The 25,341-nt window shown below is 37.2% G+C and overlaps 1 protein-coding gene across 1 annotated transcript; it reads left to right on the forward strand.

Annotated features, from left to right (window-relative positions):
• Positions 1-497: 497 nt before the first annotated feature.
• Positions 498-23,782, forward strand: STX18 (syntaxin 18; the record flags this gene model as incomplete). The annotated part of the gene is made up of 7 exons (XM_010012609.1): positions 498-608; positions 6,974-7,041; positions 14,295-14,410; positions 15,520-15,597; positions 15,705-15,771; positions 19,190-19,305; positions 23,694-23,782. Coding segments are annotated over 7 exons (645 nt in total), but the record flags the coding sequence as incomplete, so codon positions are not given.
• Between the last annotated feature and the right edge of the window lie 1,559 nt (positions 23,783-25,341).

Genomic DNA, 25,341 nt, shown 5'->3' on the forward strand with positions numbered 1-25,341 from the left:
CCCACGATGGCTAATGCACATTTTTGCAGTGATTCCTTGAAATTTTACTCCAGCCTTACCAAAAAAAATGTTATTTTAAAAAAGGAAAATGCTGATAATATTACATGTTTAGTTTTAAAAAATATTTAAAATTTTGTACCGTCTTTACCTTGAAGAGGCAAAATGCCCCAGTCTTAATTTTCCTGGAGTTTAATTCAATTTCGAATGTTCCTATCCCACGTACCACACGTTTCATTAACACAACACCCCTATTCTCGGTTGTGTTTGCTCTGAATGCAAGGCTCCTACTAATAAAATGCGACTGAGACGTTTCCCTGCCCGTTGCTGCTGCCGTAACATATACGGTGATGTAAAGCAGGAACTGAACAGTCACAATTTTCCTGAGATTAGAGGTAGCCAGGCTGGCTGTCTCCTCTCCTCGCCTCCCCGTACCCGCTTCCAGCGCCGGGCCACCCCCACGCCGCAGTTTAGATATTATTTGCTCTTTTGGGTTTCAGATTACGACAGCAATTGATCTGCGTGACCTGTTTGAGAAACTTTCACGTTTGCTGGGGAAACCTAAACCAAATGTATCCCCTCAAGAGACAGATCAGCTGAAAACTGGCCGGGTGACGTTTGGAGGCAGGCAGTGCGCCTCTGCAGTGAATTCTGGTAGGACAGCACCACCTCATGGCCTGCTGCTATGTCACCACCCAAACCCCTTAAATAAGTTTCCACACTATTGAATTCAAAGCTTCAGCTCTGAATTTAGCCTCTGGTTTAATCTAATTGGTTTAATCTTTGTTGCGTGTTATTGTATCAGGAAACTCTGGTATTTTGTATTTTGAAGGTTCCAGTTTCTAAAATGTAGAATCCAGGTAACAGTATTTTGAAACCAAAATCTTGTCTGTTCTTAGGCAACGTCCTGCAGGGGCCTGTGTGAATTCCGTGGGCTGACATTGTGCTTAATTGTGCTTAAGATATAACCTAGAAGGAAGCTGTGTGGGACCTGGCCTTTCATATGTTGAACTTTTTAAATAGTTCATGACTCTTGTCTAATCAGCAGTAGTTTGTAGTGGAAAACTTCTCCCTAGGAGTCATTTCTGCATCAAAACTTTTCTAACTGCTCTTTCCCAACTGTAATAGTTTAGGTATTGCTCTTAATTTTAAAATGTATTTCATAGAAATTGTGTTTCTGTTTATAGAATCTATTGTATTTGGGGTTTATTCCAGATTTCTGAAAACGTTTGCCTTCATTACATTCACTAACCATGGAAAATGTCCTTTCTGTTTTTTCTGTTAATATGGTTTAGACCTTGGAAACATTTTTTACTTTTTTTTTTATAATAGAAACAAGTTTGTGTTCTTACACCAGATGCTGTATCTCCTTCTAGAACTGAGACTGTACTTTTTTTGGTCAGAAGCATGCAGTTCTGTACATCTTGTGACGTGTTATTGAAATTCTTGATTTCTTCTGAAATGGGCAGTGGGTATGTTTGGGTTGACTGTATGTTTGGAATCGAAAACATGATAAGTGATGTATTAATATTATAACAATCCTAATTTTTCTGCTCTTTGCAGAAGGGATTGTAGAATGTAGTCACCTATTCATGAATCTGTAGATGGACTCTGTTAGGTAAGACATTTGAAGATCAGGCTTTTTGTGTGTATTAAATGTAAAACTTTATTTTTGTGGTTAATAAGATGCTTCCATCAGCAGTGCTTGTCAGTGCTGCTGAATCCACAGTAAATGCTGTGTGTCTCAGGACTTTTGCAGGAGCTTTTCTATTATGTTTTGGTTTTAAGTATTTTTACGTTTTCTTTTAATGAAGCACATCTTTTAAAAATTCAGAGGGGCAATATAGTGTAAAGTGTAACAGCTGATTTTTATATGGTAGTAAATAGTCGTGTGTTGTTCTGATGAAAGGGAAAGCTTGATAAAATGCTATGTTTGTTCAATGAAAATGACTATTCAGTGCTGTTGAGTTCTCTCTACAATACGTCACGGGAACCTACTCCAATCATTTTAATCGTAAACAATGCTGCTGCTTCTTGCAGTGGGTTAAACGTATGCAAATTGGAACCTACTGTTTCATGAGTGATCAATTCTTTGTTGGGAGTGGGAAGAAATGCTGTATATATTGCTAAGATACTGGAAGAAGCATAGTCAGCGTCTTCGTTCGAAAGTATATGTGTCTTTTGAAGATGCTGCTTTGGAGGGAATGCTTTCCTCTTTCTCCTCTTATCTGAAAGTGAAGCATACTCTAAAATCATAAGAAAAATCTCTAAATAGAGGAACATCTACCATTTCTAGTGAAGGCCACAAGTATACATAGAGCTGTGCATGCCACCTGTGGTAGCAGATGGCAGCCATTCACAGCTTCCTTTTGTGTTGGACCTGCATTATATGCAATATTTGCTTTTATGTTTTAATAAGAGTTGCTTAAAAACTCTACAGCGGCAACAAAATACAGATTTATACATTAGAGAGGTAGTTTATAATGAAAATACACTTTAATGTACAAACTGGAACTGAAAGTAACTTAAAGTTATGTTACAGAATGTTTTTGACTTGTGTGATGCTGATGCTTTTGTTGCCATCCAGCAGAAAGCTGCTGCTTCATCCCTGTAGAGAATCAATTGGTTTTTGACGATCACAGCTACGGTTGGGAGTTTTAAAATAGCACCTGGAGTCTCCAGCTTTGGTACCTAAGCTTAGGAGATTTTGTTGAGTTTCTTAAGTTGTAATAAATGTGTCCTCTTCCATGGCAGATGCATCCTTTAAGAAGTTCCTAATAGTGCTATCCAGCTACTGCCCTCTCTTGTGCTGATACAGGTATTTTTGGAGGTGAAATGAAAGAAACCAATTCTTTAGATTTGATCTTAGGCATTATTAACCCCCGTTTCGAGAAGAGTAATTAAAAAAAGTCATGTCAGTGTTTTGGTGTGTGGTATTGAACCTCAAGGGAGTGCCAGTGCGAATGGGAAGGAAAGAGGAAGAGCCTGGTGTTTCCTAAGTGGTCTTCATTGTCAGAAAGAATGTAACATGCTGTATTCTGGTAATGAACAGAAGCACAAGAACATGCTTTTAGTATAAAAATATATCTGACTTTAGCAATATTGGGAGGAAAGGTGGGTTTTTTTCCCATGATTCTCATAAAAATGTCTGTTATACCTGGAAATTCAGTGGTGTTCTTCCTCATAAGATACATTTAGTTTTAATGTAGTGCAGGAGTGCTGCAGCTACGAAGGGCGTTTCTCTAAGCCCTCCTATCCCTTCAGGGAAGAAAGGAAATAATTTCATTATTTCACAGTTGAAGGAGAGGCTGCTTTCTCTGCTCCAGACTTTCAGAGAAGAAAGAAGCCAATTTCCAAAGGCAAAGAACGGGAGCCATGACAAGAGGCCAGTACTCATATTGCTCACAATGTGTTTGTGTTTCGTCTTCAAATTGCTTTCATCTACCCTTTGATCAGAGGGAAGCAAATTTAATGCCTATAATTAAGTCAGCAGGGGGAAACTGATAATGGCATCGGCAGGGCCTGACCCAGAAGTGGTTCAGGATTCTGAAGTGATTGTAAGGGGAAAAAGATAAGAAAGCAATATACAGTACAGTATAATTTGCTATCTTACTAAAAATAGGATGTGCCCAACCAATCTGAAGCTGTAAGGAAATCTGCCTTTTCTTCATTAGGATGAGCTGGTATCTGATCATACAGTGTCTGATAAAGTGATATAAGAAGTCTGGAGGAGATTAGCAGAGAAAATATTAACTTGAGTAAGATAAGTAAGCAGAAGCAATGCTTCTGTGTTGAAAGAAGCGTTGGGCAGAAGAGAGGTTAATAGTGGAATTACTTTTTGCATTCTCTAAAATAAGAACAGTACTAACCAGGATGAGTTTTAAAAATAATCCCAGAGTAAGGTGGGTCAGTAAAACTTACTGATGAGAGAGTACTGAGGGGAAGGAGAGAGAGGACCATTATTATATCTTACAGCAAGTGCTGAATGAGTCTGGGATCTGGAGTTGTGGGGAGAAGAAAGAAATTCAAAAGTAGAACATGTATTTAGTGACTGAAACAAAGAAAGCTTTAAACTAATCAATGAAAATGGTGGAAGAAAAGGTATGTCCAGCTGAGTTACAAGTAACTAACACCAGTGAATGCCCTTCCAGTCATAAGCAAGGATGGATACAAACTGGAGCAAATGCAAAGGAAGTTACAGGTTAGGCAACCTCATTTTGTGAGAAGAAACTAAAAGGTTGGAGCAATTTGTCTGAGGCTACAGAAGTTAGAGGCAGGTAGGATTACTGATGGTAAACTCCAACACGCATGCAGGCAAGCAGTTCTTTTAAAGGAAAGGGCTGTTTTGAAGCAAGAACAGGTGGACAGAAGTTGGTAATCAGTAAACTTGGAAATTTGATGGTTCTTATTCATAATAAGAGCAGTAGGATTCTAATAAAGCCATTCAGTTGGAATAGGGAGATGCTTTTATGACCTTTAGGCTGGAGCATGATTACTTTGTAAAGAGTGCATGGTATGCCTCTGATAACCCCAGAATACTTGCAGGTTGATGACTCTGGAGATGTCATCAAGATTTATATTTGTATAATGAAGGATATTTTGTGTCTGCAGATTAAACATCATACCTGACCTCCATTTTTTTAATATTTTATTTTAAAATGAAATTGGCATTTCCTTTCATGCTAGTGAGACCTTCTCTTTCATAAAAATTGTTTAATTCTGTTGATATGTTAATGACAAATTGCATTCAAAACTGTGCCAGTAGTACATGGTAAGAAAAGGCAACAGAGAAATGGCAGCAGCGCAGGACTGCAGAAGGTGCTGTTAGAATTGAGGGAAAGTAGAACAAGAAGTCTCACTTCTGATGCAAATCTTGGGACCTAAGAGCTTGATGTGAGTATGGGCATAATGGTGTCATTCTAAATTCATGAAAATAGCTTTACAAATGAAGGAGAGGCAAAGTGGGGTCAGAGCAATTCAAACACAGGATGACAATTTTAGCCTAAATAGAATGCTCTTTGTGACTAGATGAATTAATTACTGTAAGACAGTGTTCTTGCTTGTCATTCTGATTCTTTCTGCTTGTTAATCACTCCTAAATTGTAGCTATTGCAGTAACATTGAGATTTATTACTTATAAATTTTTGTGAACCTATTTTCTAGTTTAGTGATTGTTCACATATTGATGGAAATGTTTGGAAATGTGTTTCTTATTTTACATTTCTCCTTTTTGTCCTCTGTAGTACTTTCTTTCTCCATATGAAGTATTGTTCTAGTGAAACACTGTATGACTGATTTAAATGTTCTGGTTTCATAGTCAAGTTCAATTTATTCAGCAAATTTCATGACATACCAAGTCTGAGCTGAAAAAGAGATGAATGCAGAAAAATGAAGCTCCAGTGGCAGTTAGAAGGAACATCTGTAGAATGGTTGAGCTTACTTTTTGTGCCTCATTGTCTTGTAGTAATTTCAGTATTTCCCTTCTTACTGTGTATGTTGGTGCTAATGCAGTTTAGGAAACCGTGGATCTACTGGAGGTACTAACAGAACTCAGCTTGCCATGAGTTGGGTGAGATTTCTTATTCAATACGATGAGTTGTAGTAAAAATGAAGCAGAGCTAATAAAGGGAAATGTATATGTATTTATTTGCACAAGGAAACACTTTTAGTTGTAAAATCACTGCGGTCTTATTGAGCACATTTTTTTTCCTTTTACTTCTTTCAAAGAGACCTTTTGAAAAAAATAATTGGGGGAATTAATCTTCTATTTATCCAAACTGTTCTGTGTTCTTTCTCTGTGGGTTTTTTTGTTTGTTTAATTACAAGGAACATTTGCATGAAAATGGGATTTTAAGGCTTGAACAGCTTCTGATGCCTTTTCCCAGATACATGGAGTAAGCTGCATTTATTGTATTTGTAAACTAAAACAAGTATTGTTTTGTAAAATTCCTTGCATGCTTTTTTACACTGAATTATTAATGAATATTTGAGAATATGCTTTAGGAAGTCTCCCCCTGCCTCCCCCTTGAAAATATATACCACTAATATATATAATTCTCCTCCTACACCCCCCATCGTGTCTGCCAAGGAAGTCACACTGGTAGTCATCACATTTCTTTAGCCAGTTAAACTAGATTTCTGTAGTTTCTCCAGTCTCTAAAATAAGCAGCATCTTACGCTGCACCAAATAGATTAAATCAGACTAAAGTTTGCAAAAGTTCTTTCTGATTTTTAGGAGTTTTTTCATCTTTTCAGAGGATCTTTGTAAAGACTTTTAGTAAAGAAAATTGAGTGGAGTTATAGTGAAATGTATCCACAGTGACGTGGAAATCCACAAATAGAAATTTGATAGGGATATATGCTTTGTGAATTAGGTTCCGGATTGCCAGTTTAGACAATGTTTTGTCTTATTATTATCATGTTTAATATTGTAGTTTTATTTAGTGTTCAGTGGTGTTTAGTGTTTTGTTTATGCTTTTTGAGTAGAAGATGTATTTTTATTCCTTTTCTCTGAGTTGTACTTTCATACGACAGATCTTTCTTAGTTGATTTTTGCCTATTGACTGCTTGCAAAATGGAAGTTGTAAGAGTAAATTTTATGGTTCTATTTAATTATAGAATAAATAATGTCAGAAAATTATGTCTGAAGTGTGGAATACTGAACTTTAAACATAAAAGGAATCATAGAATAGTTAGGGTTGGAAAGGACCTTAAGATCATCTAGTTCCAACCCCCCTGCCATGAGGAACACCTCACCCCAGACCATGTCACCGAAGGCTCTGTCCAACTTGGCCTTGAACACTACCAGGGTTGGAGCATTCACAAATTCCTTTGGCAGCCCATTCCAGTGCCTCACCACCCTCACAGTGAAGAACTGCTTCCTTATATCTAATCTAAACTTCCCCTGTTTTAAGTTTGAACCCATTACCCCTTTTATCAGTGATCTGACTGAAGTTTATGATTTCTGTTCATTTAGATTTCTCATATTGGAAAGCTGAAAGATTTTCTTCTGCAGCACAGAAAGGATTACATTAATGCTTACAGGTAAGTGTGCATTCTGTTTCAATAGGTCTATTTATTTTCTGGTTTATAAAGTGAAGTGCTTACGGATCTATAGACGTAATGATTAAAACCAAAACTAGATTGCTTATTAATTGGCTTACTGTAAGCTACTTAACGATGAAGAATAGTGCTGTCAAAGCACCATTTTCTTCTTAAATAAAATGAGACTCAGAATTTGAAGATTTCTGGCTTGCAGGCGTGAGTTCTGAAACAAAACAACCCGGCAGTCTGAGTCTGACACCTTTTAAGGGCCTGCAGAGTAGGTTTCTGAAGTGGTTCCTGAAACAGCAGAATACTAGATACAGTGATCCAGGTTTTCCCTTTCACTCTGTGACATTAAACCTACTTGTTATCACTAAGGATACAGTCAGTAGCATCAGCAGGACCTGGAGGAGGTCTCTTTGTACTCTGGAATGTGAATTCCAGATGAGGGACATAATTGAGAGCATCATGTCAGGGGACAGCTTTTCTGAAACAAAACAGTAGGCTTCAGTTCTGGTAGTTATTATTCTATAGAGAAAGTTTTAGTTCTTTTCAGCCATTAGGAAAAATTCAAAACTTATATCTAAATGAGACAGCGTAAGTAAGCTTTACCTCTTAAAGGATCTTCTGAAACCTCACAGTTTCATGTGTTGCATTTCTCCAGTCCCTCAATGTAACTGCAGGATTCCATGGGGGAGTCAGCCCTGTCTGCATTTTCATTCTGCCACAACCCTGACTAAAGCTAAGCAGTCAAGGCAGAGAAAATGCAGTCTGAAGTCATCTTGGGTTAAAGACACTGAAGTCCCAAGTCAGTTTAATACCTTTCTTCAAAAGGCTTCACAGGTACCAAATAGTAGGAGCATTATCCAGACAGATATCCATACCCCAGGCGAAGACAATAGGAACAGATCCATCTGCTGCTATTCCTTAAGCTTGGTCTATATTGCAGGAACAGTCTTTCCGAGAAGCAACTTCTAGGCCTGAAAAGGTCTGTCACAGTAATAGCAATACTATACAATCAGTGGGATCAAAATGTGTCCCAGAGTAAGTTGACAGAAGACTTCTGGCACTTTCTTTTGTCTCCCTGAGGAAGTTAAAAGCAGTATTTTGTTGTTTCACACAAAACCCCCAAAATTTGGCACATTTATAAGTGTAAGGCCATGAGAGCTATTCATAGTGCCAGTGAAAATGAAGCTCGGGGTAGGTGTCAATTCTGTGTGCAAGGTGTATGAGGAACTGCTTTTCCAAGCAGCAAGCAGAAGTAGTCTTTTGACTAGCTCTCTGCTATTCAGTTCCTGTTGGAATAGGTCATGAACAACACTAGGTGGAGCTACCAATTTAGGACTGAAATAACTGTGTTTACTGGATGAAAACTTCATGTGAATGCATAGGCTGAGAAACAGCAAATAATTACAGTAAGAACAGTCAGTACTAGTTAATTTTGGGATGCTATTTGCATTTTATTAACAGTAGTGTGCATAAAATTGAAGCGATAAGAGGAGTCAAAGTTTGTCCAAAGTTTCTGGTTTCTAAAAGTTCTTAATGTTCTTGTAAACTGTTTTTTAACCAGTTATTGTGGTAATTCGTAGTGATTTTTGCGTGCACACCCACCCCCCCACCCCCCTCAGGTATTAACTAAGAAGAGGAAAAAAGTGTCATTTCCTTTCTTAAACAATAAAATAATCCTCCAGGTCTCATCTGTCATTGCAGTTGATCCTGTCTGTAATGGTCAAACTTAAACCAGATAGAACTCTCAAATTCCATACTAGATGGCTTATGCTGTTCCACTTTCTGGATGCAAAGAGGATCATAGCATCCATGCTGTCAGTCTTGCAGTCTTAGCAAATGCTAATAATACTGAAAGGCTCTTCTGAAATTTATGTAGGAAGTTTAAATTTGTTCATGAAAGTTGACTCCTGTATTTTGTCAATCCTGCTATTTGTTTTTCCAACTATAGCACAATGTGTTGATGGATTTCAGCTTTTGAGTTAAGAGTGTATGCGTTTTAAAACTTCTTCATAATGTGTTACATCCAGGCTCCTGATTGCTGCTTTGACCTTAATTTTGCAGACTATAAACTCTTTAATAACAGAATTTTTATTTTTGGCATACATAAAACATCTTGCTACAGGAGGTATGTCTTTAATTAATTCATTTTAGAGGAAGATTTTTAGCAATGAGAAAGACAACTGAAAGAAGGCCCTGACCCAGTTGATCAAACTTTAAATATTTAACTGAAACACCTAAATTGAGTCCAGAAAGCTAAGGTTATACATACATGTACATATGTGCATATACCTACAGAGTTAAGTGTGTGTGTGGGAACACTTATGTATATATTTGTAAGACAGTATCTGCAGGTGGTAAGTTGAGCATATCTCTGCTCAAACAGCACATATCAGTATTTTATAACTGGTTTACTTCAGCTTATTGCTTCTCTCTCTTTTGTAATACATTGTTGGAGGAAAATCAAGTTTTTCTGCTTGATTTGGTGTCTTTATTGAATCAGTAAGCAGAAAATATTTTATGCACCAGCAGAAATAGTTACTACTTCCAAAAACTGGTGTAATGCCTCCATCAGCTCTGGTTCCTCATGCTTTGCCAGCAAAACAGGATCATAGAAATGATGGGCTGGAAGGAGCACGGCTGACACATTCAAAAAGAGAATGATTAGGTCATTCCACCACCATGCTTTGATTACTTTTAAAGATTTCTTTCAGTGGAGATTTTGTATTGTCTCTCTGCCTTCTCCTGTTTTCTTTTCTGTGCTAGTTTATTTTGGTTTCTCCTCAGTCTCTTCTAGAATCAACAATTACAGCATATTTGGGGTTTTGTCCTTTGATTGTACTTTTTCCTCTCCTTTGGATGCTCTTCCAGTTGGTGTTGCAGTGAGGTGCTGAAATGAAACAAAACTGAGGCCTTGCCCAGAGAATGGATTATACTGCATTTATGCATCCCATTGTAATGACTATTTATGCAACAACATTGTTGTAATGTTTGGTGTATGATCCAGTATGATCCCAGATGATTCTCTAAAGAACTGTTCACTAATCAGTTGTTCCCCATTCTCTGTGGGTTCAGATAATTGTTCCTGCTGCAACAAGAGCCTCTGACCGTTCCTTATTCAAATTCTTCATGTCATTTCTCCAACTTGGCAGTGTTGTTTTGAATTGAAGTCTTGATCTCTTGATACAGTTTTAATTTGCTTAGCTTTATGCCTCTGCAAATTTAATAAGTGTATATTCTACTGTCTGAGTTGTTAATGTGAGGGTATTAAATAGCATAAGATTCAGGACAAACCCGTGTGGAACATAACTCAGTGTCCCCTTTTCTTTGGGTATATGACTACTCCAAGTTCAGCTTTTCAAAGAGTTTCACATCTATATGATGCTTATTTCTTCTAATTCATTTATTCACTGGTAGCTTATGAGAATGTCATGAGAGATGGTAACAAAAGCCACACTAAAGAGAAGATGTATAGCAGTAATTGCTCTTCAGCCAACCGTAAGACCTGTTACTGCATCCCAGAAGTAAATTACATTGCATATGTCTTATTCTTGATATATCTTGGCTACTGGTTATCTTTTTGTTCTTTCCTAAGCACTTAAAAATTGTTTGATTATTTGTGCCTGTATTTTCCTGGGCTGAGTGGTCTATAATCCTCTGGTTTGTTTGGTTGTTTCTCCCTTAACCCTATTTTTTAAAGATAGTTGCTACACTTCATCTTTTCATCAACCTAAACACTCACTTAGCATCCCCCAGTTCTTGGCAGTGGGGATGCATCCTTCCATTTGATGCATTTCCTATTTTATTCCAAGGCCTGGGCTCCTGTCTCTGCACACTCTATGGACGTGCATACACCCTGGGCTTTTTTTGGAAGCCAGGTAGGAGGGATATGTACTTCATCAAGTTTACCTTCACCATTATCCTAGGAAGCACTGGCCCTTCAAGGTCCGCTTGTGCCATGACCTGGCTTGCATAGCACTCATTCTTATACACTCATTCACTCAGGATCCTGTTATTCATTTATTGTCTGACACTTGTTATTAGTGTTGAAAATATCAACAAATAATTATGTTGGGTTTTTTTTTTTTTTTAATAATGATGGAGGTACTAAATTGAGGCCAGATGATTTAGAAGCAGTAAACTAAAGGGAATAGTAACCGCAGCTTACAAATGACTTTAGTGATGAAAGTTAATGCAAAAAAAAAGCAATAAACATCTAGAATTTATTCATATTCTGTGTATAATTTTGTTTCTCTACTGAGCTAACAAGCCAACACCACATTCTTAGTTGTTTCTCTAAGTAATATTGCAGAGCAGTCTCTTGTTATCATTGGCTTCCCTTGCCAGGTGCGTCTCATCCAGCACTCGACCCTTTTCTGATTGAGTCCCTACATGCTGTGTTCCTTTAGACTTGTCAGTAGCAATCAGACCTAATTTGCACTTTCTTTCTTCTGCTTCTTGTGTTTGAGCTCAATAAAGAGCTCATGAAGTAGCTAAGCTGATCTCTTAGTGCATTGCCTATTCTTCCTTTTCATCAAAGGCAGAACTGCAAATTATCGTAAAGCAATTTCTACATGGAAACTACTAGTTCACATGAATTATTTTTCTGTTCTTTTTTAGGTTTCCCTTTTCTATGCAGTTTAACCTCCTAATTTTTCTAGACTATTGAAGACTGCCTACTTGATAGCCACTGTCTTTATCTTATGATTCACCCACCTTCTTGGAAATCACAAATAACCCAAGTTGGCTTCCAGCCCAATTTCTCATTAAGCTTTCTCTTATTGATTAGGATGAAAATCTGGAAGAATCTCTTTTTCCCCTTCTTCCCTTATCTGCATGCATTAGCCAGTGCATGTCTTGGCTAATTCTTCTGACTGCTTCTGAAAAACCTGGTTGTTTGACCTTTCTTGGTTTAGTGGTGTGTCAGTCCATTGCTATGATACTGCCACTGGCCTTCTGAACAAGTGTTTGTATCTCTGACATACAGGGGATGGCTGCTTTTTTTTTGTTCTTCAGTTGGGTTTTGTTCATTTTTTGTGTGTTTGTGTTTTGTCTTGGCCCTTTCTTTTAAAATGGATGGTTCTATTTATGGAAAGGCTAGAGGACGGTGAATAAATGGATTTTCAGTAGTCTCCATGTGCAGATTTAGTGAGGAGTGCAGTGGGGATTTCAGGACTCTGTTAGTACTAGTGGATGCCATATGTGTTTTGACAGAATGGGATGTGATTGTATGACTCCCTTTTTGCCTTGCCAAAGAGGTTGGGTTTCAGGTAGTCTTGCCTCTGAGTGACTTGAGCAGCTCTTACTTGAAAGTGTTGGTATCAGACACTATACAAGCTGTAAATAGTTAAAAAGTTAAGTATTCTATTTCTTGTTACCTAAATTAAGCAGTATTTTGCTACATTTGAAGCTGTGAAGCTCCTATTTAAGAATCTAATCTACCATATTTTTGTATTAGCAACTATGAAAACTGAACAACTTGTTTCCCAATGTTAAAGTTGTTGCAGTTGTTGTCAGTGTATCACTGTATTACTACTAGTTACACTGTTAGTAAAAAATAAAGCATGCCTGAGGCAAGTTTTTCATACATATTTCTAAGTCTGATTTAAAAGAAAATTCTGGTTTGTATTTTGTAATGTTTATTTTACCCTGTAGTGTTAAAAAGTGCATGGAAAACACAGAACTCTGCAAATGCCACAAAGCTGGGCAGGCTACAGGAACCTGGATGTATAAAGACAAGAACTGTGTATCTGTTCAGTAGCAGACCAGCCAGAACTTTTGCTATTGTAATCTGAATAGAAGAGTGAAGATTTTTTTGCTTCATCAGGGGGCCATCATGAGGCTGTTACTCCATCCTCATTTTCCATCTGAATTTATGTGCCTTAACATGCTTGAGTAACTCTCTAGGCAGGGCTTGCTGAACAATGTTATGCATGAACCCATCCCCGATGATCATAATGGTCCCCTTCTGTCTGGGCCTGTGCAAATGTGGATGTAGAAATGGAATTTCTGGCTTTACACATACTAAGAACTTGCTATGCCACAGAGTAGTAGTAAAAAGACCCATTTATATAAGCTGTGCAAAGGGAGTGGGGGAGAGGTGTGTCCTCATATTTAACACTATGAGTTATCTTACATTGCATATGTAACTATCAATATATCATCTTAACCAGGCTGTGGAAAGCCTCTCCATCAAATGTCTCTAAAATCAGACAATTTCAAATCTTTCATCATTCAGAAGCTGCTTTCTCAAGAGAGTGCAAATTAGAGTTAAAGCTTAAAAACCCACTGATTACAACTGTGATGGGGATTTTGCCACAAATTTATGAAACCAATCTATCCTGACCAAAGGAGAGCAATTCAGCCAGTAAAATATACATGGAAACACTATATATGTTTCTGTATGTTTTCTGTAAGTTCTAAAATACAGTTTTATAACATTTAGAATAGTTTTAACTGGGGGGGAGAGTGGGGAGGGAAAGCCATGGTATTTAGATGTCAAAGACATGGCAGTGTTGGAAACAAACAAGTTTATTAAGTATTATAATATTACTTCCAATGAGTTTGTGTTACTGCTTGCTGGCTAATGGGTGCTTGTGTACTAGCTGGCCAGCAAGCAGAAACTAATTTTCAAGCCAGATGAACCATGTGCTACATGTTCAGCCTCCGTTCTTATTCATTTAGTAACAAAAAGATATATGAATCGTATTAGAAAATACTAAATACATAATGAATCATCTAAAATAGAAATAAGCAATGGGAACAGGTTTTAATAAATCTTATAATCGACTTGATATTAAAAATAATTTTCAAGTGCATTTTCCAATGCATTATTTTCCAGTGGTGTTCTTTACTCTGGTTTAAATTCACATATTTCAGAGTACAGCTCCTTTAAAAGTGAAACTCAGTATTTAGGATAATGAAAGTAAAATAATTGGAATAACTACTAAGGGTAATGATATATTTTGTAGTTATATCTTCTCCCTATCTGTATTTGGTTGTGTATGACTTGATAGGATATATTGCTCTTTTTACATCTGTTACTAGTCAAAAATGTGTTAAAAAACCCTCTCAGCTTTATAGAAGTGGCATTTTTATCAGGAATGGTTATTGTACTTCTTTTTCCCTGAAAATCAATGTTGCAGAAAAGCTTTTGTGGGGATAGCAAATGGGAAGAAGGTGTAAGATGTGTATTTGTAGATTTTAAGTTGGGGATATCTTATGTGACAGTTTGTCTTCTTTCTCAGCCATATTATGTCTGAGTATGTGAGGATGACAGATACAGAGCGTGATCAGATAGATCAAGATGCTCAGGTATTTATGAGGACGTGTGCCGATGCCATTCATCAGCTGAGAACGGAAGGTAAATTGAGCAACTCTTAAATACTTCTTTTCCCCTTAGTTATTGATAAAGGCTGATACAATGCTGAATATTGCATGGTGAATCTGAAATGCTTCTCAAAAGAGATTCGTGAAGTCTCATTGCCTTTTTGTTTGCATCTGTGTAATCCCATTCCCTGATTAGTAGTATACTTAATTTTCTTGTTAGTGGAAGAGAAGGCAGAGCATAGAAATCTATTTATTTGTTTAAATACACTTATTAGCAAGTGGAAAAAAGATAGTCTTAAATATTTAGTACTTGAATAGTAATTTAGCACTGCAGCACAGAGGCCTGAACCAAAGCTCACTAAATTCAATGGTTGTCTCTTTCTAGCTTGTCCATCTGTAAGGTATTACAAGTATAATCTTTCCAAATTTGGGATAATTAAATAACTTTAACAGAGTCCTGGTAAAGTAACATCATTTTTTTACAACCTGAATGTGGGATCACACCTTTACAACACCGTCTCATGAAATCTGTAGAGAGAACTGTTTTGCCATTTTCAAGTTGACTTGCTGTATGTGTGTGCTTTATCAATATACCAAAGATTTTCATCAGCTTTGAAATGCCGTTGAAACATAGTTATAGCATTATTCAGAATCACTGAAAGTCAGTCATGCTTGGGAACTACATAGCATCAAAATATGAAATAGTCATGTATGTGAACTAAAAGGATGCTTGACACAATAAACCCTAAAGATTTCCGCGTAATCTGTACACTAGAGAATTTAAAATGTTCGAAGTTCAATGTTATAAGCAAGTTAAATCTCTAGATCTGTTTTGCTGTGCTTAGCTTGGTGACATCTATACTTGTTTAGAAATCTAATTGACATAATATGACTCAGTGGCATATATAACAAACCAATAACATAAATATTGTAATACACTAGTTGTTTTCAGCTTTGTTTATTGTAATGATTTGCTGTTTCACAGAACCTATATTTAAATATGCTATGTTTAAAATAAATACTAAGATACATATGAAATGTTAATAGGCTTTTGAATATATAACTTGTGTATCAACTGTAAAGGCAAACTTTTGTGCATTTCAGTAAAAGGTTAAAAGATTGTATCTTTCTCTTGTATTTCAGCACACAAGGGTGTCCAGTCTGCTCAGGTAAAGGAGCACAGAACAGCTGTCTTGGACTTCATTGAAGACTACTTAAAAAGTACTTAAAAAGTATTTATTGAAGGGTTAAAAATGGATGATTATATTTTCCAAGAAAGAAATCATGCTCTTCTAACATGAAATTTTGTTTCCTGCTATCTTGAACAGGAGTGTGTAAGCTGTATTCTGAACAAAGAGCCATCCGAGTTAAGCGAGTGATAGATAAGAAGAGACTGTGAGTAGTGTCAAAAAATAGTTTAACTGTGCCTTTAGTTTGTAGGACATTCAACAAAACTATTACTCATGTTTAGATTCTAAGGAGGTTGTTCTAATGGAAATCTGTAGCTGCATGAGCAACTTCTGCTCTCAGCAGGTATATCCAGTATATTTACACTTCTGGCATGTGAAGTTATATTTGTAAGTGTCAGAGTTCCAATACAGTGTTGTGCTACTCATTTATGTAAATGTTAAAAGCACCAAACCAGTAAAATGTAGGTTTATAAACCTGTTGAACATCTGCAAACGCAACAAAACATTTTCCTGTGTCCCGTTAAGTAATATACTGTCAAAATAATTTAGAACGAAATACTGCACATTGCTAATATGTCTCAAAGATGCTACTTAAGATACTATCTGTTTGGGTATAAGACATCTTTACTTCTCTGTTATGTTTTCTTCTAAGCCACTGTCTTTCTGCTAAAGCAAGTGACTATGTCGTGGATAAATGCTACTTGACATGGCAGGTCTTCATGACAAGTAGAAACTTTAATATACCTTGTAGCTGAAACCAAATATTTTCTGCTTCCTGTTGTGGCATATATTCAGGCTGCTATTTTAGAGGTGAAAATGTCTGGGAGAAGTTAAAGATGATGTGCTGGCTTTCTGGTCTTTTTTTTTTTTTTTTTTACTTGGTTTTGTGTGTTTTTCAGTCAAGTATCAAACCCCGTACTACTTAATTGCTTTTTCTGCACACTTCCAGGTGTAAGAATGCTAAGGTTTGCAATTTAATACCTGAAAAGCTTTCTATGTCTTCTCAACCAGCATTGTTTGAATTCTAACCTTACATTCCATTATGTAAATTTCAATTTAAAAACAACACGTTCCAGAACATACACATCAATAAATAAGTTCTTGAGTGTTTTTTCCAAGATTTTATGCTGCTTATCAGTTTGGTGTTTGGCTCGATCAGCTATTTACATTGAAACTAGAGAGATGTTTTCAGAAGTCCGTAAGTACATCTTTTTCAAAGTGATTCAGCACAATTAGATTCACTCAAATATCTTCTCCTGGGATGTAAATAGTAGCACAAGCCAAAACCAAATACGCAAACTACCCCAAACCAGTTCTGAAATTTGCTAAGAGAGAAAAGGCAGGCATTGGTATTTTTGTAACCCCCATAACTTCTCAGAAAAAACATACAGAAACAAACTGTGTGATATTTTTTGTGTGTAAAAAATACATAACCTTATCAGTATTCTTCACACTAAAGAACTTCAAAGAAAGATAGCATAGTGCCTCTAGGTACAGATTTGGCTAACAAATGCCAACTGTTTGTTACACTCTTACATTACTATTTCTATGTGAAATACCAGGTCCAAGATTTCTCAAATGACTAAACAGAGAAAACAACTCAATTTGATGTATGCTAAACCTGGAGCAATGAAAGAGCTATTTCAGAAGTTAGAACACTAGTTAAATGAAGAGCAATAAGGCATTAAAAAACAACCCAGAAGATGCAGTCCTTTTATGTAATATTGGAGGATACCTCTTTGCCTCTCTTTATGAATCTAAGAGGTAGAAAAGAGATGTCGACCAGGTGGAGTCTGTATCATTGCAGATGTGATGTAATGGCTAAATTGTCATTTAAATTAAAATTCAATTTAAATAAATTACAGGCATAAACCAATCTTTATGATGACTTGAAGAAAAAACGTCTTTCTTTTCATATGCCTTCAACTAGTTCATTTGTAATTTCCCCAAGGATTTCTGCAGACACTAATGTGATAATAAGAACATGTTCCATCACTTAAAAACCTTAGGCGTTCTTTAAGTAGTGTATCCCAGGCATTTTGTCCATTTTTAATTGAAAACTTTGTACGTTAGCATACTGTGCAAAGTAAGGACAAGAAAGAAGAAAGGAATGCATTTCTTTAAAAGTAAATTAATCCTAGTGCAGATCCTTTTTTCTCCTGCAAATTAGTCAAAATATGTATCAAGACAATACTGAAAGGTTTGCAGTAGAAATCTACTTCATCATGTTTCCTTTTATACTGATAACCCTCCTAAGCTCTTCAGCAAATTGCCTGAGTGTTACAATTTTCTTACATAAGTTGCCTTTATGTATTAGCTCATATTTTTTGATTAAAAAGTTCTGCCAGTTACAAAGGACTAGTTCCCTAGAATGAAAAATTGAAAAATAGAAACACAAGCAGCTCTTTCTGTGCAGGTCCTTGGTTTTCACTCTTCGTGTTTATTGGTATTCAAATGCATATCTCGTTTCAATTTGAAACTTCTTTTTCCATTAGAATATCTTGTGAATTATGTATGCAATTATTCAAATCAAGCTGATATTTTTATTATATGGGGAACTGGTGTTTTGTTAGTATCCAAACTATTATTTGAACTCACGGACATCCAGATAAGTCTTTTTTTCCCCATTATTAGGCAAATTTGGAACTTGAGAGGGAGGAGATGAGAGAAGAGTTCTCTTTACATAAAATCACTAAAAGCCCAGTACTTGCAGAGTTTTTAGAACTCAGAAAGGTTCCCAGTTACTTTTTTTTTTTTCTTGTTTAAATAACGTAGTCACTCGGTGATGACTAATGCATTTATTCTGGTTTTCTGAGGATTTTCTAATTATGGGTTAGAATTTAGACACAATACAAAAGAGAGGAACGCAAAATGCAACACCTCCAGTTAAGCAGCAGGGAAGGATTGCAGATCAGTGAGATTAACTGTTGATTGTGTTTGAGAGGGGAGGAAGTGATGAAAGTGGCACAGAAGGTGATTCAGCCCCATTACTTTTTGGTTTTTTGTTCTTTAGCTTCTCTAACAGCGTAATTGCTAAGCATTTTAACAGTCTACTGTGTGGCAGTTACAGAATTCATTGCAGACCACAGTAAACCACAGAAGTTTACTGGAAAAAAATGTTGCTGCTAATTTAAAGCTTTTTTGGTGCCACAGTGAAACATACTTGACAAGCACTTAATATAGAATCACTGAATATTCTTCTTACTTTTTGCATTGCCTTTGTATTAAAATTACATAGCAGGGACTTAGATGTAGCATATAGTATATGTAATCCACTTTTCTTTGCTTATAAATAGTCCATTGTGTCTTTCAGCAGACAAGAAAAGGATAACTCTCCTCCTGGTTAAACTATTCTTTAAAGCTGGTTAAATAAGAATAGTTGTTTCAGGGAAAAGCTAATTCTGTTTTATTTTCTTACTTTTCCTTCAGTGATAGTTAACAATATAAAGTAAAATTGAAAGTATTACTTGCAATAATAGTGCTGTGAAAGTTGCTAATACTTAACATGAAGTTTGCAACAGTTAAACAGTTAAAGTGTTGAATTTAATAATCTGTGGTGGTTCTCATTTTAGAGAAATTCTGCTGTGTAATACCAGTTAAATTACAGGTTCTTGTGCTTCCAGGTCTAGGCTTGAACCTGAGCCGAGCAGTGTGTCCAAATCACCTCTTTCCCCTGAAAAATCTTCACAGAATCCTTTAGATGATTCGGAAGAAAAACTTTCTGCTGAGGAAAGCAAAGGTAAGAATAAGCCTAGTTATAGTTTACTTTTCCTGGAAGGCCTATCTTGGTCAATAGTACCTCCTTCACATTACAAGGTTCTGTTTCTGTGACACAGTTTCCTATTTTCATCTTCTCTGAGTCGATCAGGCTTTTGTGAAGCCCATTGTGACACTGTGGAAGCAAAATCTTAAACTTTTGACATGCTTTTCCAAATAGCTAAAATCATCTTATGCCTTGGTGGATCCTTCATCCCCTCAAACTCTGTATAAACTCTTCCCTTTTTAGTTATTTTTATCAATATCCATCTACTTACATGTCTTCTGAGGTCTGTCTGATATTTCCACATTCTTTTCACTGATGGCAAGGAATTGGAAAGTAGCTCAGTGACTTCCTGGAAACATTTTCTAGTTTTCAAGCACAGAGACCTTGAGCTGGACACTTCTACAGCAGAAACTCAAAGGTAGAATATGCTTATAAGAGGGGAGGTTACTGGCTGGCCAGATCCGGATGTTCTCCACAGCATTGAGTTTCCTTGCTGGAAGGATTGCAGCTCATCTTTCAGTGGGCAGGAGATAGCTAGAAGTCCCAGGCAGTCTCTCCTACCCCAGGGTCATTTCAGCTAGTGCTGTTCTTGACAGAACATTGATTCTGATTCCTTTATGGCCTGCTTCTGAGGCTGGGGGATAAAAGTCCCTTCTCTTAGCTGTTTTGGTCTGTCCTGGGATGTGTACGCTGGCAGAACTTAGTTGCAGAGTGCCTTTTGGAGTATCATCACTATGCAGATAATTTCAGGTTTCATACCTAAAGAGAAGCCTTGTTTCTGTGATTCCGGAGTTGCTTTCCCTGGCTTGAGTTCTCCTGCTTTTGCTGTCTAGAGGAGTCCAAGGTACACAGTGATCTACAGCATGAAATATCTTTTTGAGAGAAACAGAAACTGTATGAAATGTGATATTAAATTAGGAAAGTACTTCATCAAGATAGAAGCAATGCAGTGGATGGCCACGTTATTCTGATAATCAGTTATTGTATCTTGAGTGATTTTTATTAAAAGGGTAAAGTTCCTCTGGTTGGTGATTTGAGGGCCCTACAAAGGATGGATTCATGTGAAGTGGGTACTCCATTTCTGGATGAAGTCTCTAATACTGAATTACCTCACGGTGTGCAAGTGGTTTCATTTTCTGATATGGCATTGCTTATCTTCCTAAACCAGTTTGTACTTCTGCAGCCCTATCAGTATGCTTCACCCCAGCCTACCCCCCCCCGCCAGACACTCAATTTATTGTAAGTAAAGGTTTTGATTATGGGCTGTTTCTAGTACTTATAGCATTTTTATGCTGTATCTTAAGTGATGCAGCACACAGCTGAGTTTCACCTTCACACGTTATCAGTGTTCCACAGCTGTGCCCTAGCACCAGCAGAGACACGGCACTGTAGTAGCATCTTCCTTGCCCTGTGCTCTTCCCTTGGTACTGAGTGTCTCCACAACCTCAGGAAGTGTGCACTCCCACCACAGCGTCTGTACCATTTTTAGCTCCAAAAATCTGTGCCATAGTGTGGAAAACGCTCTTCTTTGGTTGCCTTGGACACAGCAAACCACTGCAATAAGCAGAAATGAGGCTTTGTTTGTTGCACGTTAATTTTGATTAGTCCAATTGTCTCTTACTAGTTTATGCTTTAATTTTGTTATAAGAAAGGAGGGTCCTGCCACATAAGTCGTGCTGAGGCAGTGCTTAGGAAGGATTGCTGACTAGTCTTTGGAAACTTGTATATCAAAATAAATCTAAAACAGTTTGTAAATGCACATGGCCTCTGATTCCTCACATAAGGATAAGTGTTGGTTGCTGCTGCTTATAGAAGTGAGCCTCGTGACTTAACTGGTAGGTGGTTGGCTAAGAATGGAAACAGCATGAACAAGAGGACTAGGAAGCAAGCAGCTCAGTTTAAATCTTACAGCCTTTCCCTCTGCCCCAGGTAACTTTTTGAATTTCAAAGCAACTGGAGAAATTATCACTTTTAGAAATAAACTATTTCATCCTCAGGATGTGGGTGGTTTAGAGAATGGTGATCATTTCTATTTATGAATTAGCCATCATCATCGTGCCTGGGTCCCTTGCATTCAGTATCTCAGCTGTAAAGATGGTTCAGAGAGCAGCTTGTGGTCCTGTCCTTAAGGTGAACATTATGATGAACAGCTGAATGTCCTACTTGGTGTGCTGAAGCAACATTATGATGAACAGCTGAATGTCCTACGTGGTGTGCTGAAGCACAACTTGGGTTTTGTCTGGGTTTTTGGCAGAAACCAAAGCAAAATGTGATTACTTTCGTTTTGAGGCAAAGCACCCATTTACATTAGAATTATACTGGATGTGCCTCATGGTAGCAAAACAGTCTCTCTGGAGATTGCTTTTCTATGCTGACAGTATTTATTTGCATATTGCAAATTTGACATTTAGTTTATGAAGTAAATGTAAATAATGAGTAGCTTTTGAACTGGTCCACAAGCTTAGCAGCTGTCTCCTTTCAGTGTGGGGAAGGGTCCAGAGAATTTGATCATGACTTTGTATCTCTGTCATGTGTTACTACTTCTCCTTCTGCAAAAGAAATGTAGTTTAGCTTTTGCTGGGTGAATTGTATAAAAGCATTAATGTCAGCTCCACGAAAGCTGCAGAAAGCCAGAAAGGTACCTCAGTGACAGGAGGAACCCTGGGGAGGTACATGTTTCTCGCTTAGCTCTTACCGTAAGTAACTTGCTTATTAACAATCATATTGGATACAGGTGCTGTTTTTTTAACAGCACTGACAGTGTCTGAAAGTAATTGGTTCCTCTGGGATTAAATAGGAATATGTCTTTTTTTCTTGGCTTTATAAACTAATTGTCTTCTTTTCTTTGAACCCAGTAAATAATTCATTATGATTTTGATATAATGTAAATACACTGATTACCCAAACACGTTAAGTTTTGTGTTTCTGATGATACCCCATGGAAAACATAGTTTGTTGGGTTGGGTTTTGTTTTTTTAGTTTATTACTACATTCCTTATTCACATCCCTCATTTGTCATTGTTTGCACATCGTGGTTTGGTTGTGGGGAAGCAAAATACACATGTATAAAGGAGACATAAACAATACTCATAATATTTATGTTTTGAGAGTTTTCACAAATATAGTGGAGGATAAAGGAGAAAATGTCTCTTTATAATCATTCTCTTGTGTTTGTTTATGAAGAGGACTTCTCCTTTCAGAGGCTTCCCAAGACAAGTCATTATCTGAATGGTGATGCATTAGTGCTGCTTATGCAATTGAAAAAAAAAATAGGTTTAGAAGGTTGTAACAAAACAAATCACAGTATTTGTAAATGCCTGGAAAAAAGGGGCTGGGATAAATAGGAAGTCTGAAATTATGAAAAAGTAAAAACTAAATCTTTCTGTGTTTTAATTTGCAACCTGCGTCTGGTAAGTCAAAGCAAGTTCAGCTTTGATCCATTGTGGGGTGACGCAAATATCTCTTGGGGTATGTAAAAATGCCGCAGCCAGTGAGGAGGGGAGAGGCCTTCTCAAGAGTGCAGTCTTATCATGAGGATTTTAAACACTGAGGCTAGAACAGCTTCAGAAACAGTAGGCTCCTGCAGCACAGCGTCTTTTCTTTCCCATTCCAACTTCTTCATCTATAATCAGAAGTATATAATTAAGCCTAAAAATATATCTTCCAGAAGGGAATATTCCAGAAATAGCTTTCAAGATCTTTTATGCCCAACTCCTGCTAAGATTTATTCAGATGATTAGCTTTAATCAAAAGGGAAGTACTACTGAAATCAATGAAGCAGCTATGATGTGTAAGGGTTAGTTTGTGGGATCAGATCCGATTCCTGTTATATGCAGGAAGACCCCTTGCACAGCGTGCAGCAGGATTTGCACTGTAATATGTAGATTAAACAGCATGAGGAAATGGAGCTTGTCCTGTGAACTTTGCTCAAAATGTTGCTGAGATTCTGTTTTTACTTCTTAGACTGAGGGGCTGGTGGTTTGGTCAAGTCTCATTGGAAGATAACAGTTTGCATACAGACTGTCATTTTGAAAACTCTATGTTTTCTCCTGTTAAAAGACAAATGCTGTGGTATTTCGTGTCCTAACAAGTCTTAGTGCACTGTGAGTTGTTTTACATCCTTCACTGTCAATGTCTTAGTGCAACTCCTTGTAGTTCACAAAATTAAACATATGCATCGACTTTTGTCCCTGTCGAGAAGTTAAAGGTTATTGGTGTAATTTTGTGCTCTAAACACAGGGTGAATCTCAGTTAATCACAAATGAGAGAAAACAATTTCATCAGTATTCTGAAATGGATGAAAAATTTCACTTTACAGTTCAGTGTCCTGCAATTGTCTCAAGTGTTTGGTGCTCCTTTTACAGACAGGAATCTGCCTGATGCCCAAAGCAACCTTGGATTATGGGGGGATGGAAAAGGTGAAGATGAGCTGTCACCTGAAGAAATACAAATGGTAAGTATCTATCGTGTCTTACTATCCATTTTATTACATTTTCTGCTGTATTCATAGGTGTTAAAATACAGATTCACCCAAATTCATTTTCAACTTTATTTTATGTAGAATAGTGCCATAACAAGATACACCTTTTGCACATGGCTTTCTGGTTTTTCTGGTAGCAACTAATATTTAGAATTGCTACAAAATGCTTATATGGAACCATGAAAGGAGAAACAACTATATTTCAACAATTAAAATTGTGTTTACAATTAGTTATGAGTTGCTCTTTTTTAGCCAGGAAACAATGGAAGGCAAAGCAACAGAAAAAGCATTATGAAACTTCTGAAAGAATAAAGCATTGGCCTTTTTTTTTCTCCTTGGACTATTTCAGCAACACACTTTAAATAATGATACTGTTTAACTATTCCTTTTTGTTATTATTTGTTTGAATTATCAGAATCAGATTGGTTTACTGGAAGTTCTGGTGTCCTTAACATAAAAAGGACATGGAGCTGTTGGAGCAAGTCCAGAGGAGGGCCACAAGGATGATAAGGGGGCTGGAGCACCTCCCGTATGAAGACAGGCTGAGAAAGTTGGGGCTGTTCAGCCTGGAAAAGAGAAGGCTGCATGGAGACCTCATAGCAGCCTTCCAGTATCTGAAGGGGGCCTATAAGGATGCTGGGGAGAGACTCTTCATTAGGGACTGTAGTGGTAGGACAAGGGGTAAGGGCTTCAAACTTCAACAGGGGAAGTTTAGATTAGATCTAAGGAAGAAGTTCTTTGCTGTGAGGTTGGTGAGGCACTGGAATGGGTTGCCCAAAGAAGTGGTAAATGCTCCATCCCTGGAGGTGTTCAAGGCCAGGTTGGCTGGAGTCTTGGGTGACATGGTTGAGTGTGAGGTGTCCCTGCCCATGGCAGGGAGGTTGGAACTAGATGATCTTAAGGTCCTTTCCAACCCTAACTATTCTATGATTCTATAAGGAATAGCAACAAGCTTTCTGTTGCAACAGAATCTCATTTCTACATTTCCCTGTTATCAGCACATTTATGTCTTGTGTGATCCAATTCTACTTCCAGTTGAACTGATACATACAAAATTCCTGACACAGACATGATTGCTGGCAACCTATCTGTTAGACTTTTGATATTCCTAAAATTTATCATTTTGAACATGGCTCAGAATTCTTGGAAAGCCTCCCTCCATTAGCACACATTGCTTTCTTTTATATAAAGAAAGAAGAACTGATTTACTAGCCAGTAGATGTGCAATTTTCAAAATTGTGACCTTTACTAAAGCAAAGGGCTGCTGCAGCATGAGTATGTGAAGCTTCTTTGGCAGTGATTAGAGATGTTCCCAAACACAATACGCATCACTCTTCCCATCAGAGATGAGTAAGTTGCACATAATTATGGTATGGTTTGTCACAGAAAAGGTCCTTCAGAGGCTTCTCCTTATGCTCTCATACTGTTCTTGAGTGCCAGTCTGAAATCTAAAGGTTTAGTCCTGCTTTCTGTTTTCTTTTTAAAGAGAACTGTGTACATATTACCAGCAGTCCTGGCTAACCGGGGAGATG

This window comes from Nestor notabilis, unplaced genomic scaffold (genome assembly GCF_000696875.1).
Source record: "Nestor notabilis isolate BGI_N333 unplaced genomic scaffold, ASM69687v1 scaffold16064, whole genome shotgun sequence".
Lineage (NCBI taxonomy): Eukaryota > Metazoa > Chordata > Aves > Psittaciformes > Psittacidae > Nestor > Nestor notabilis.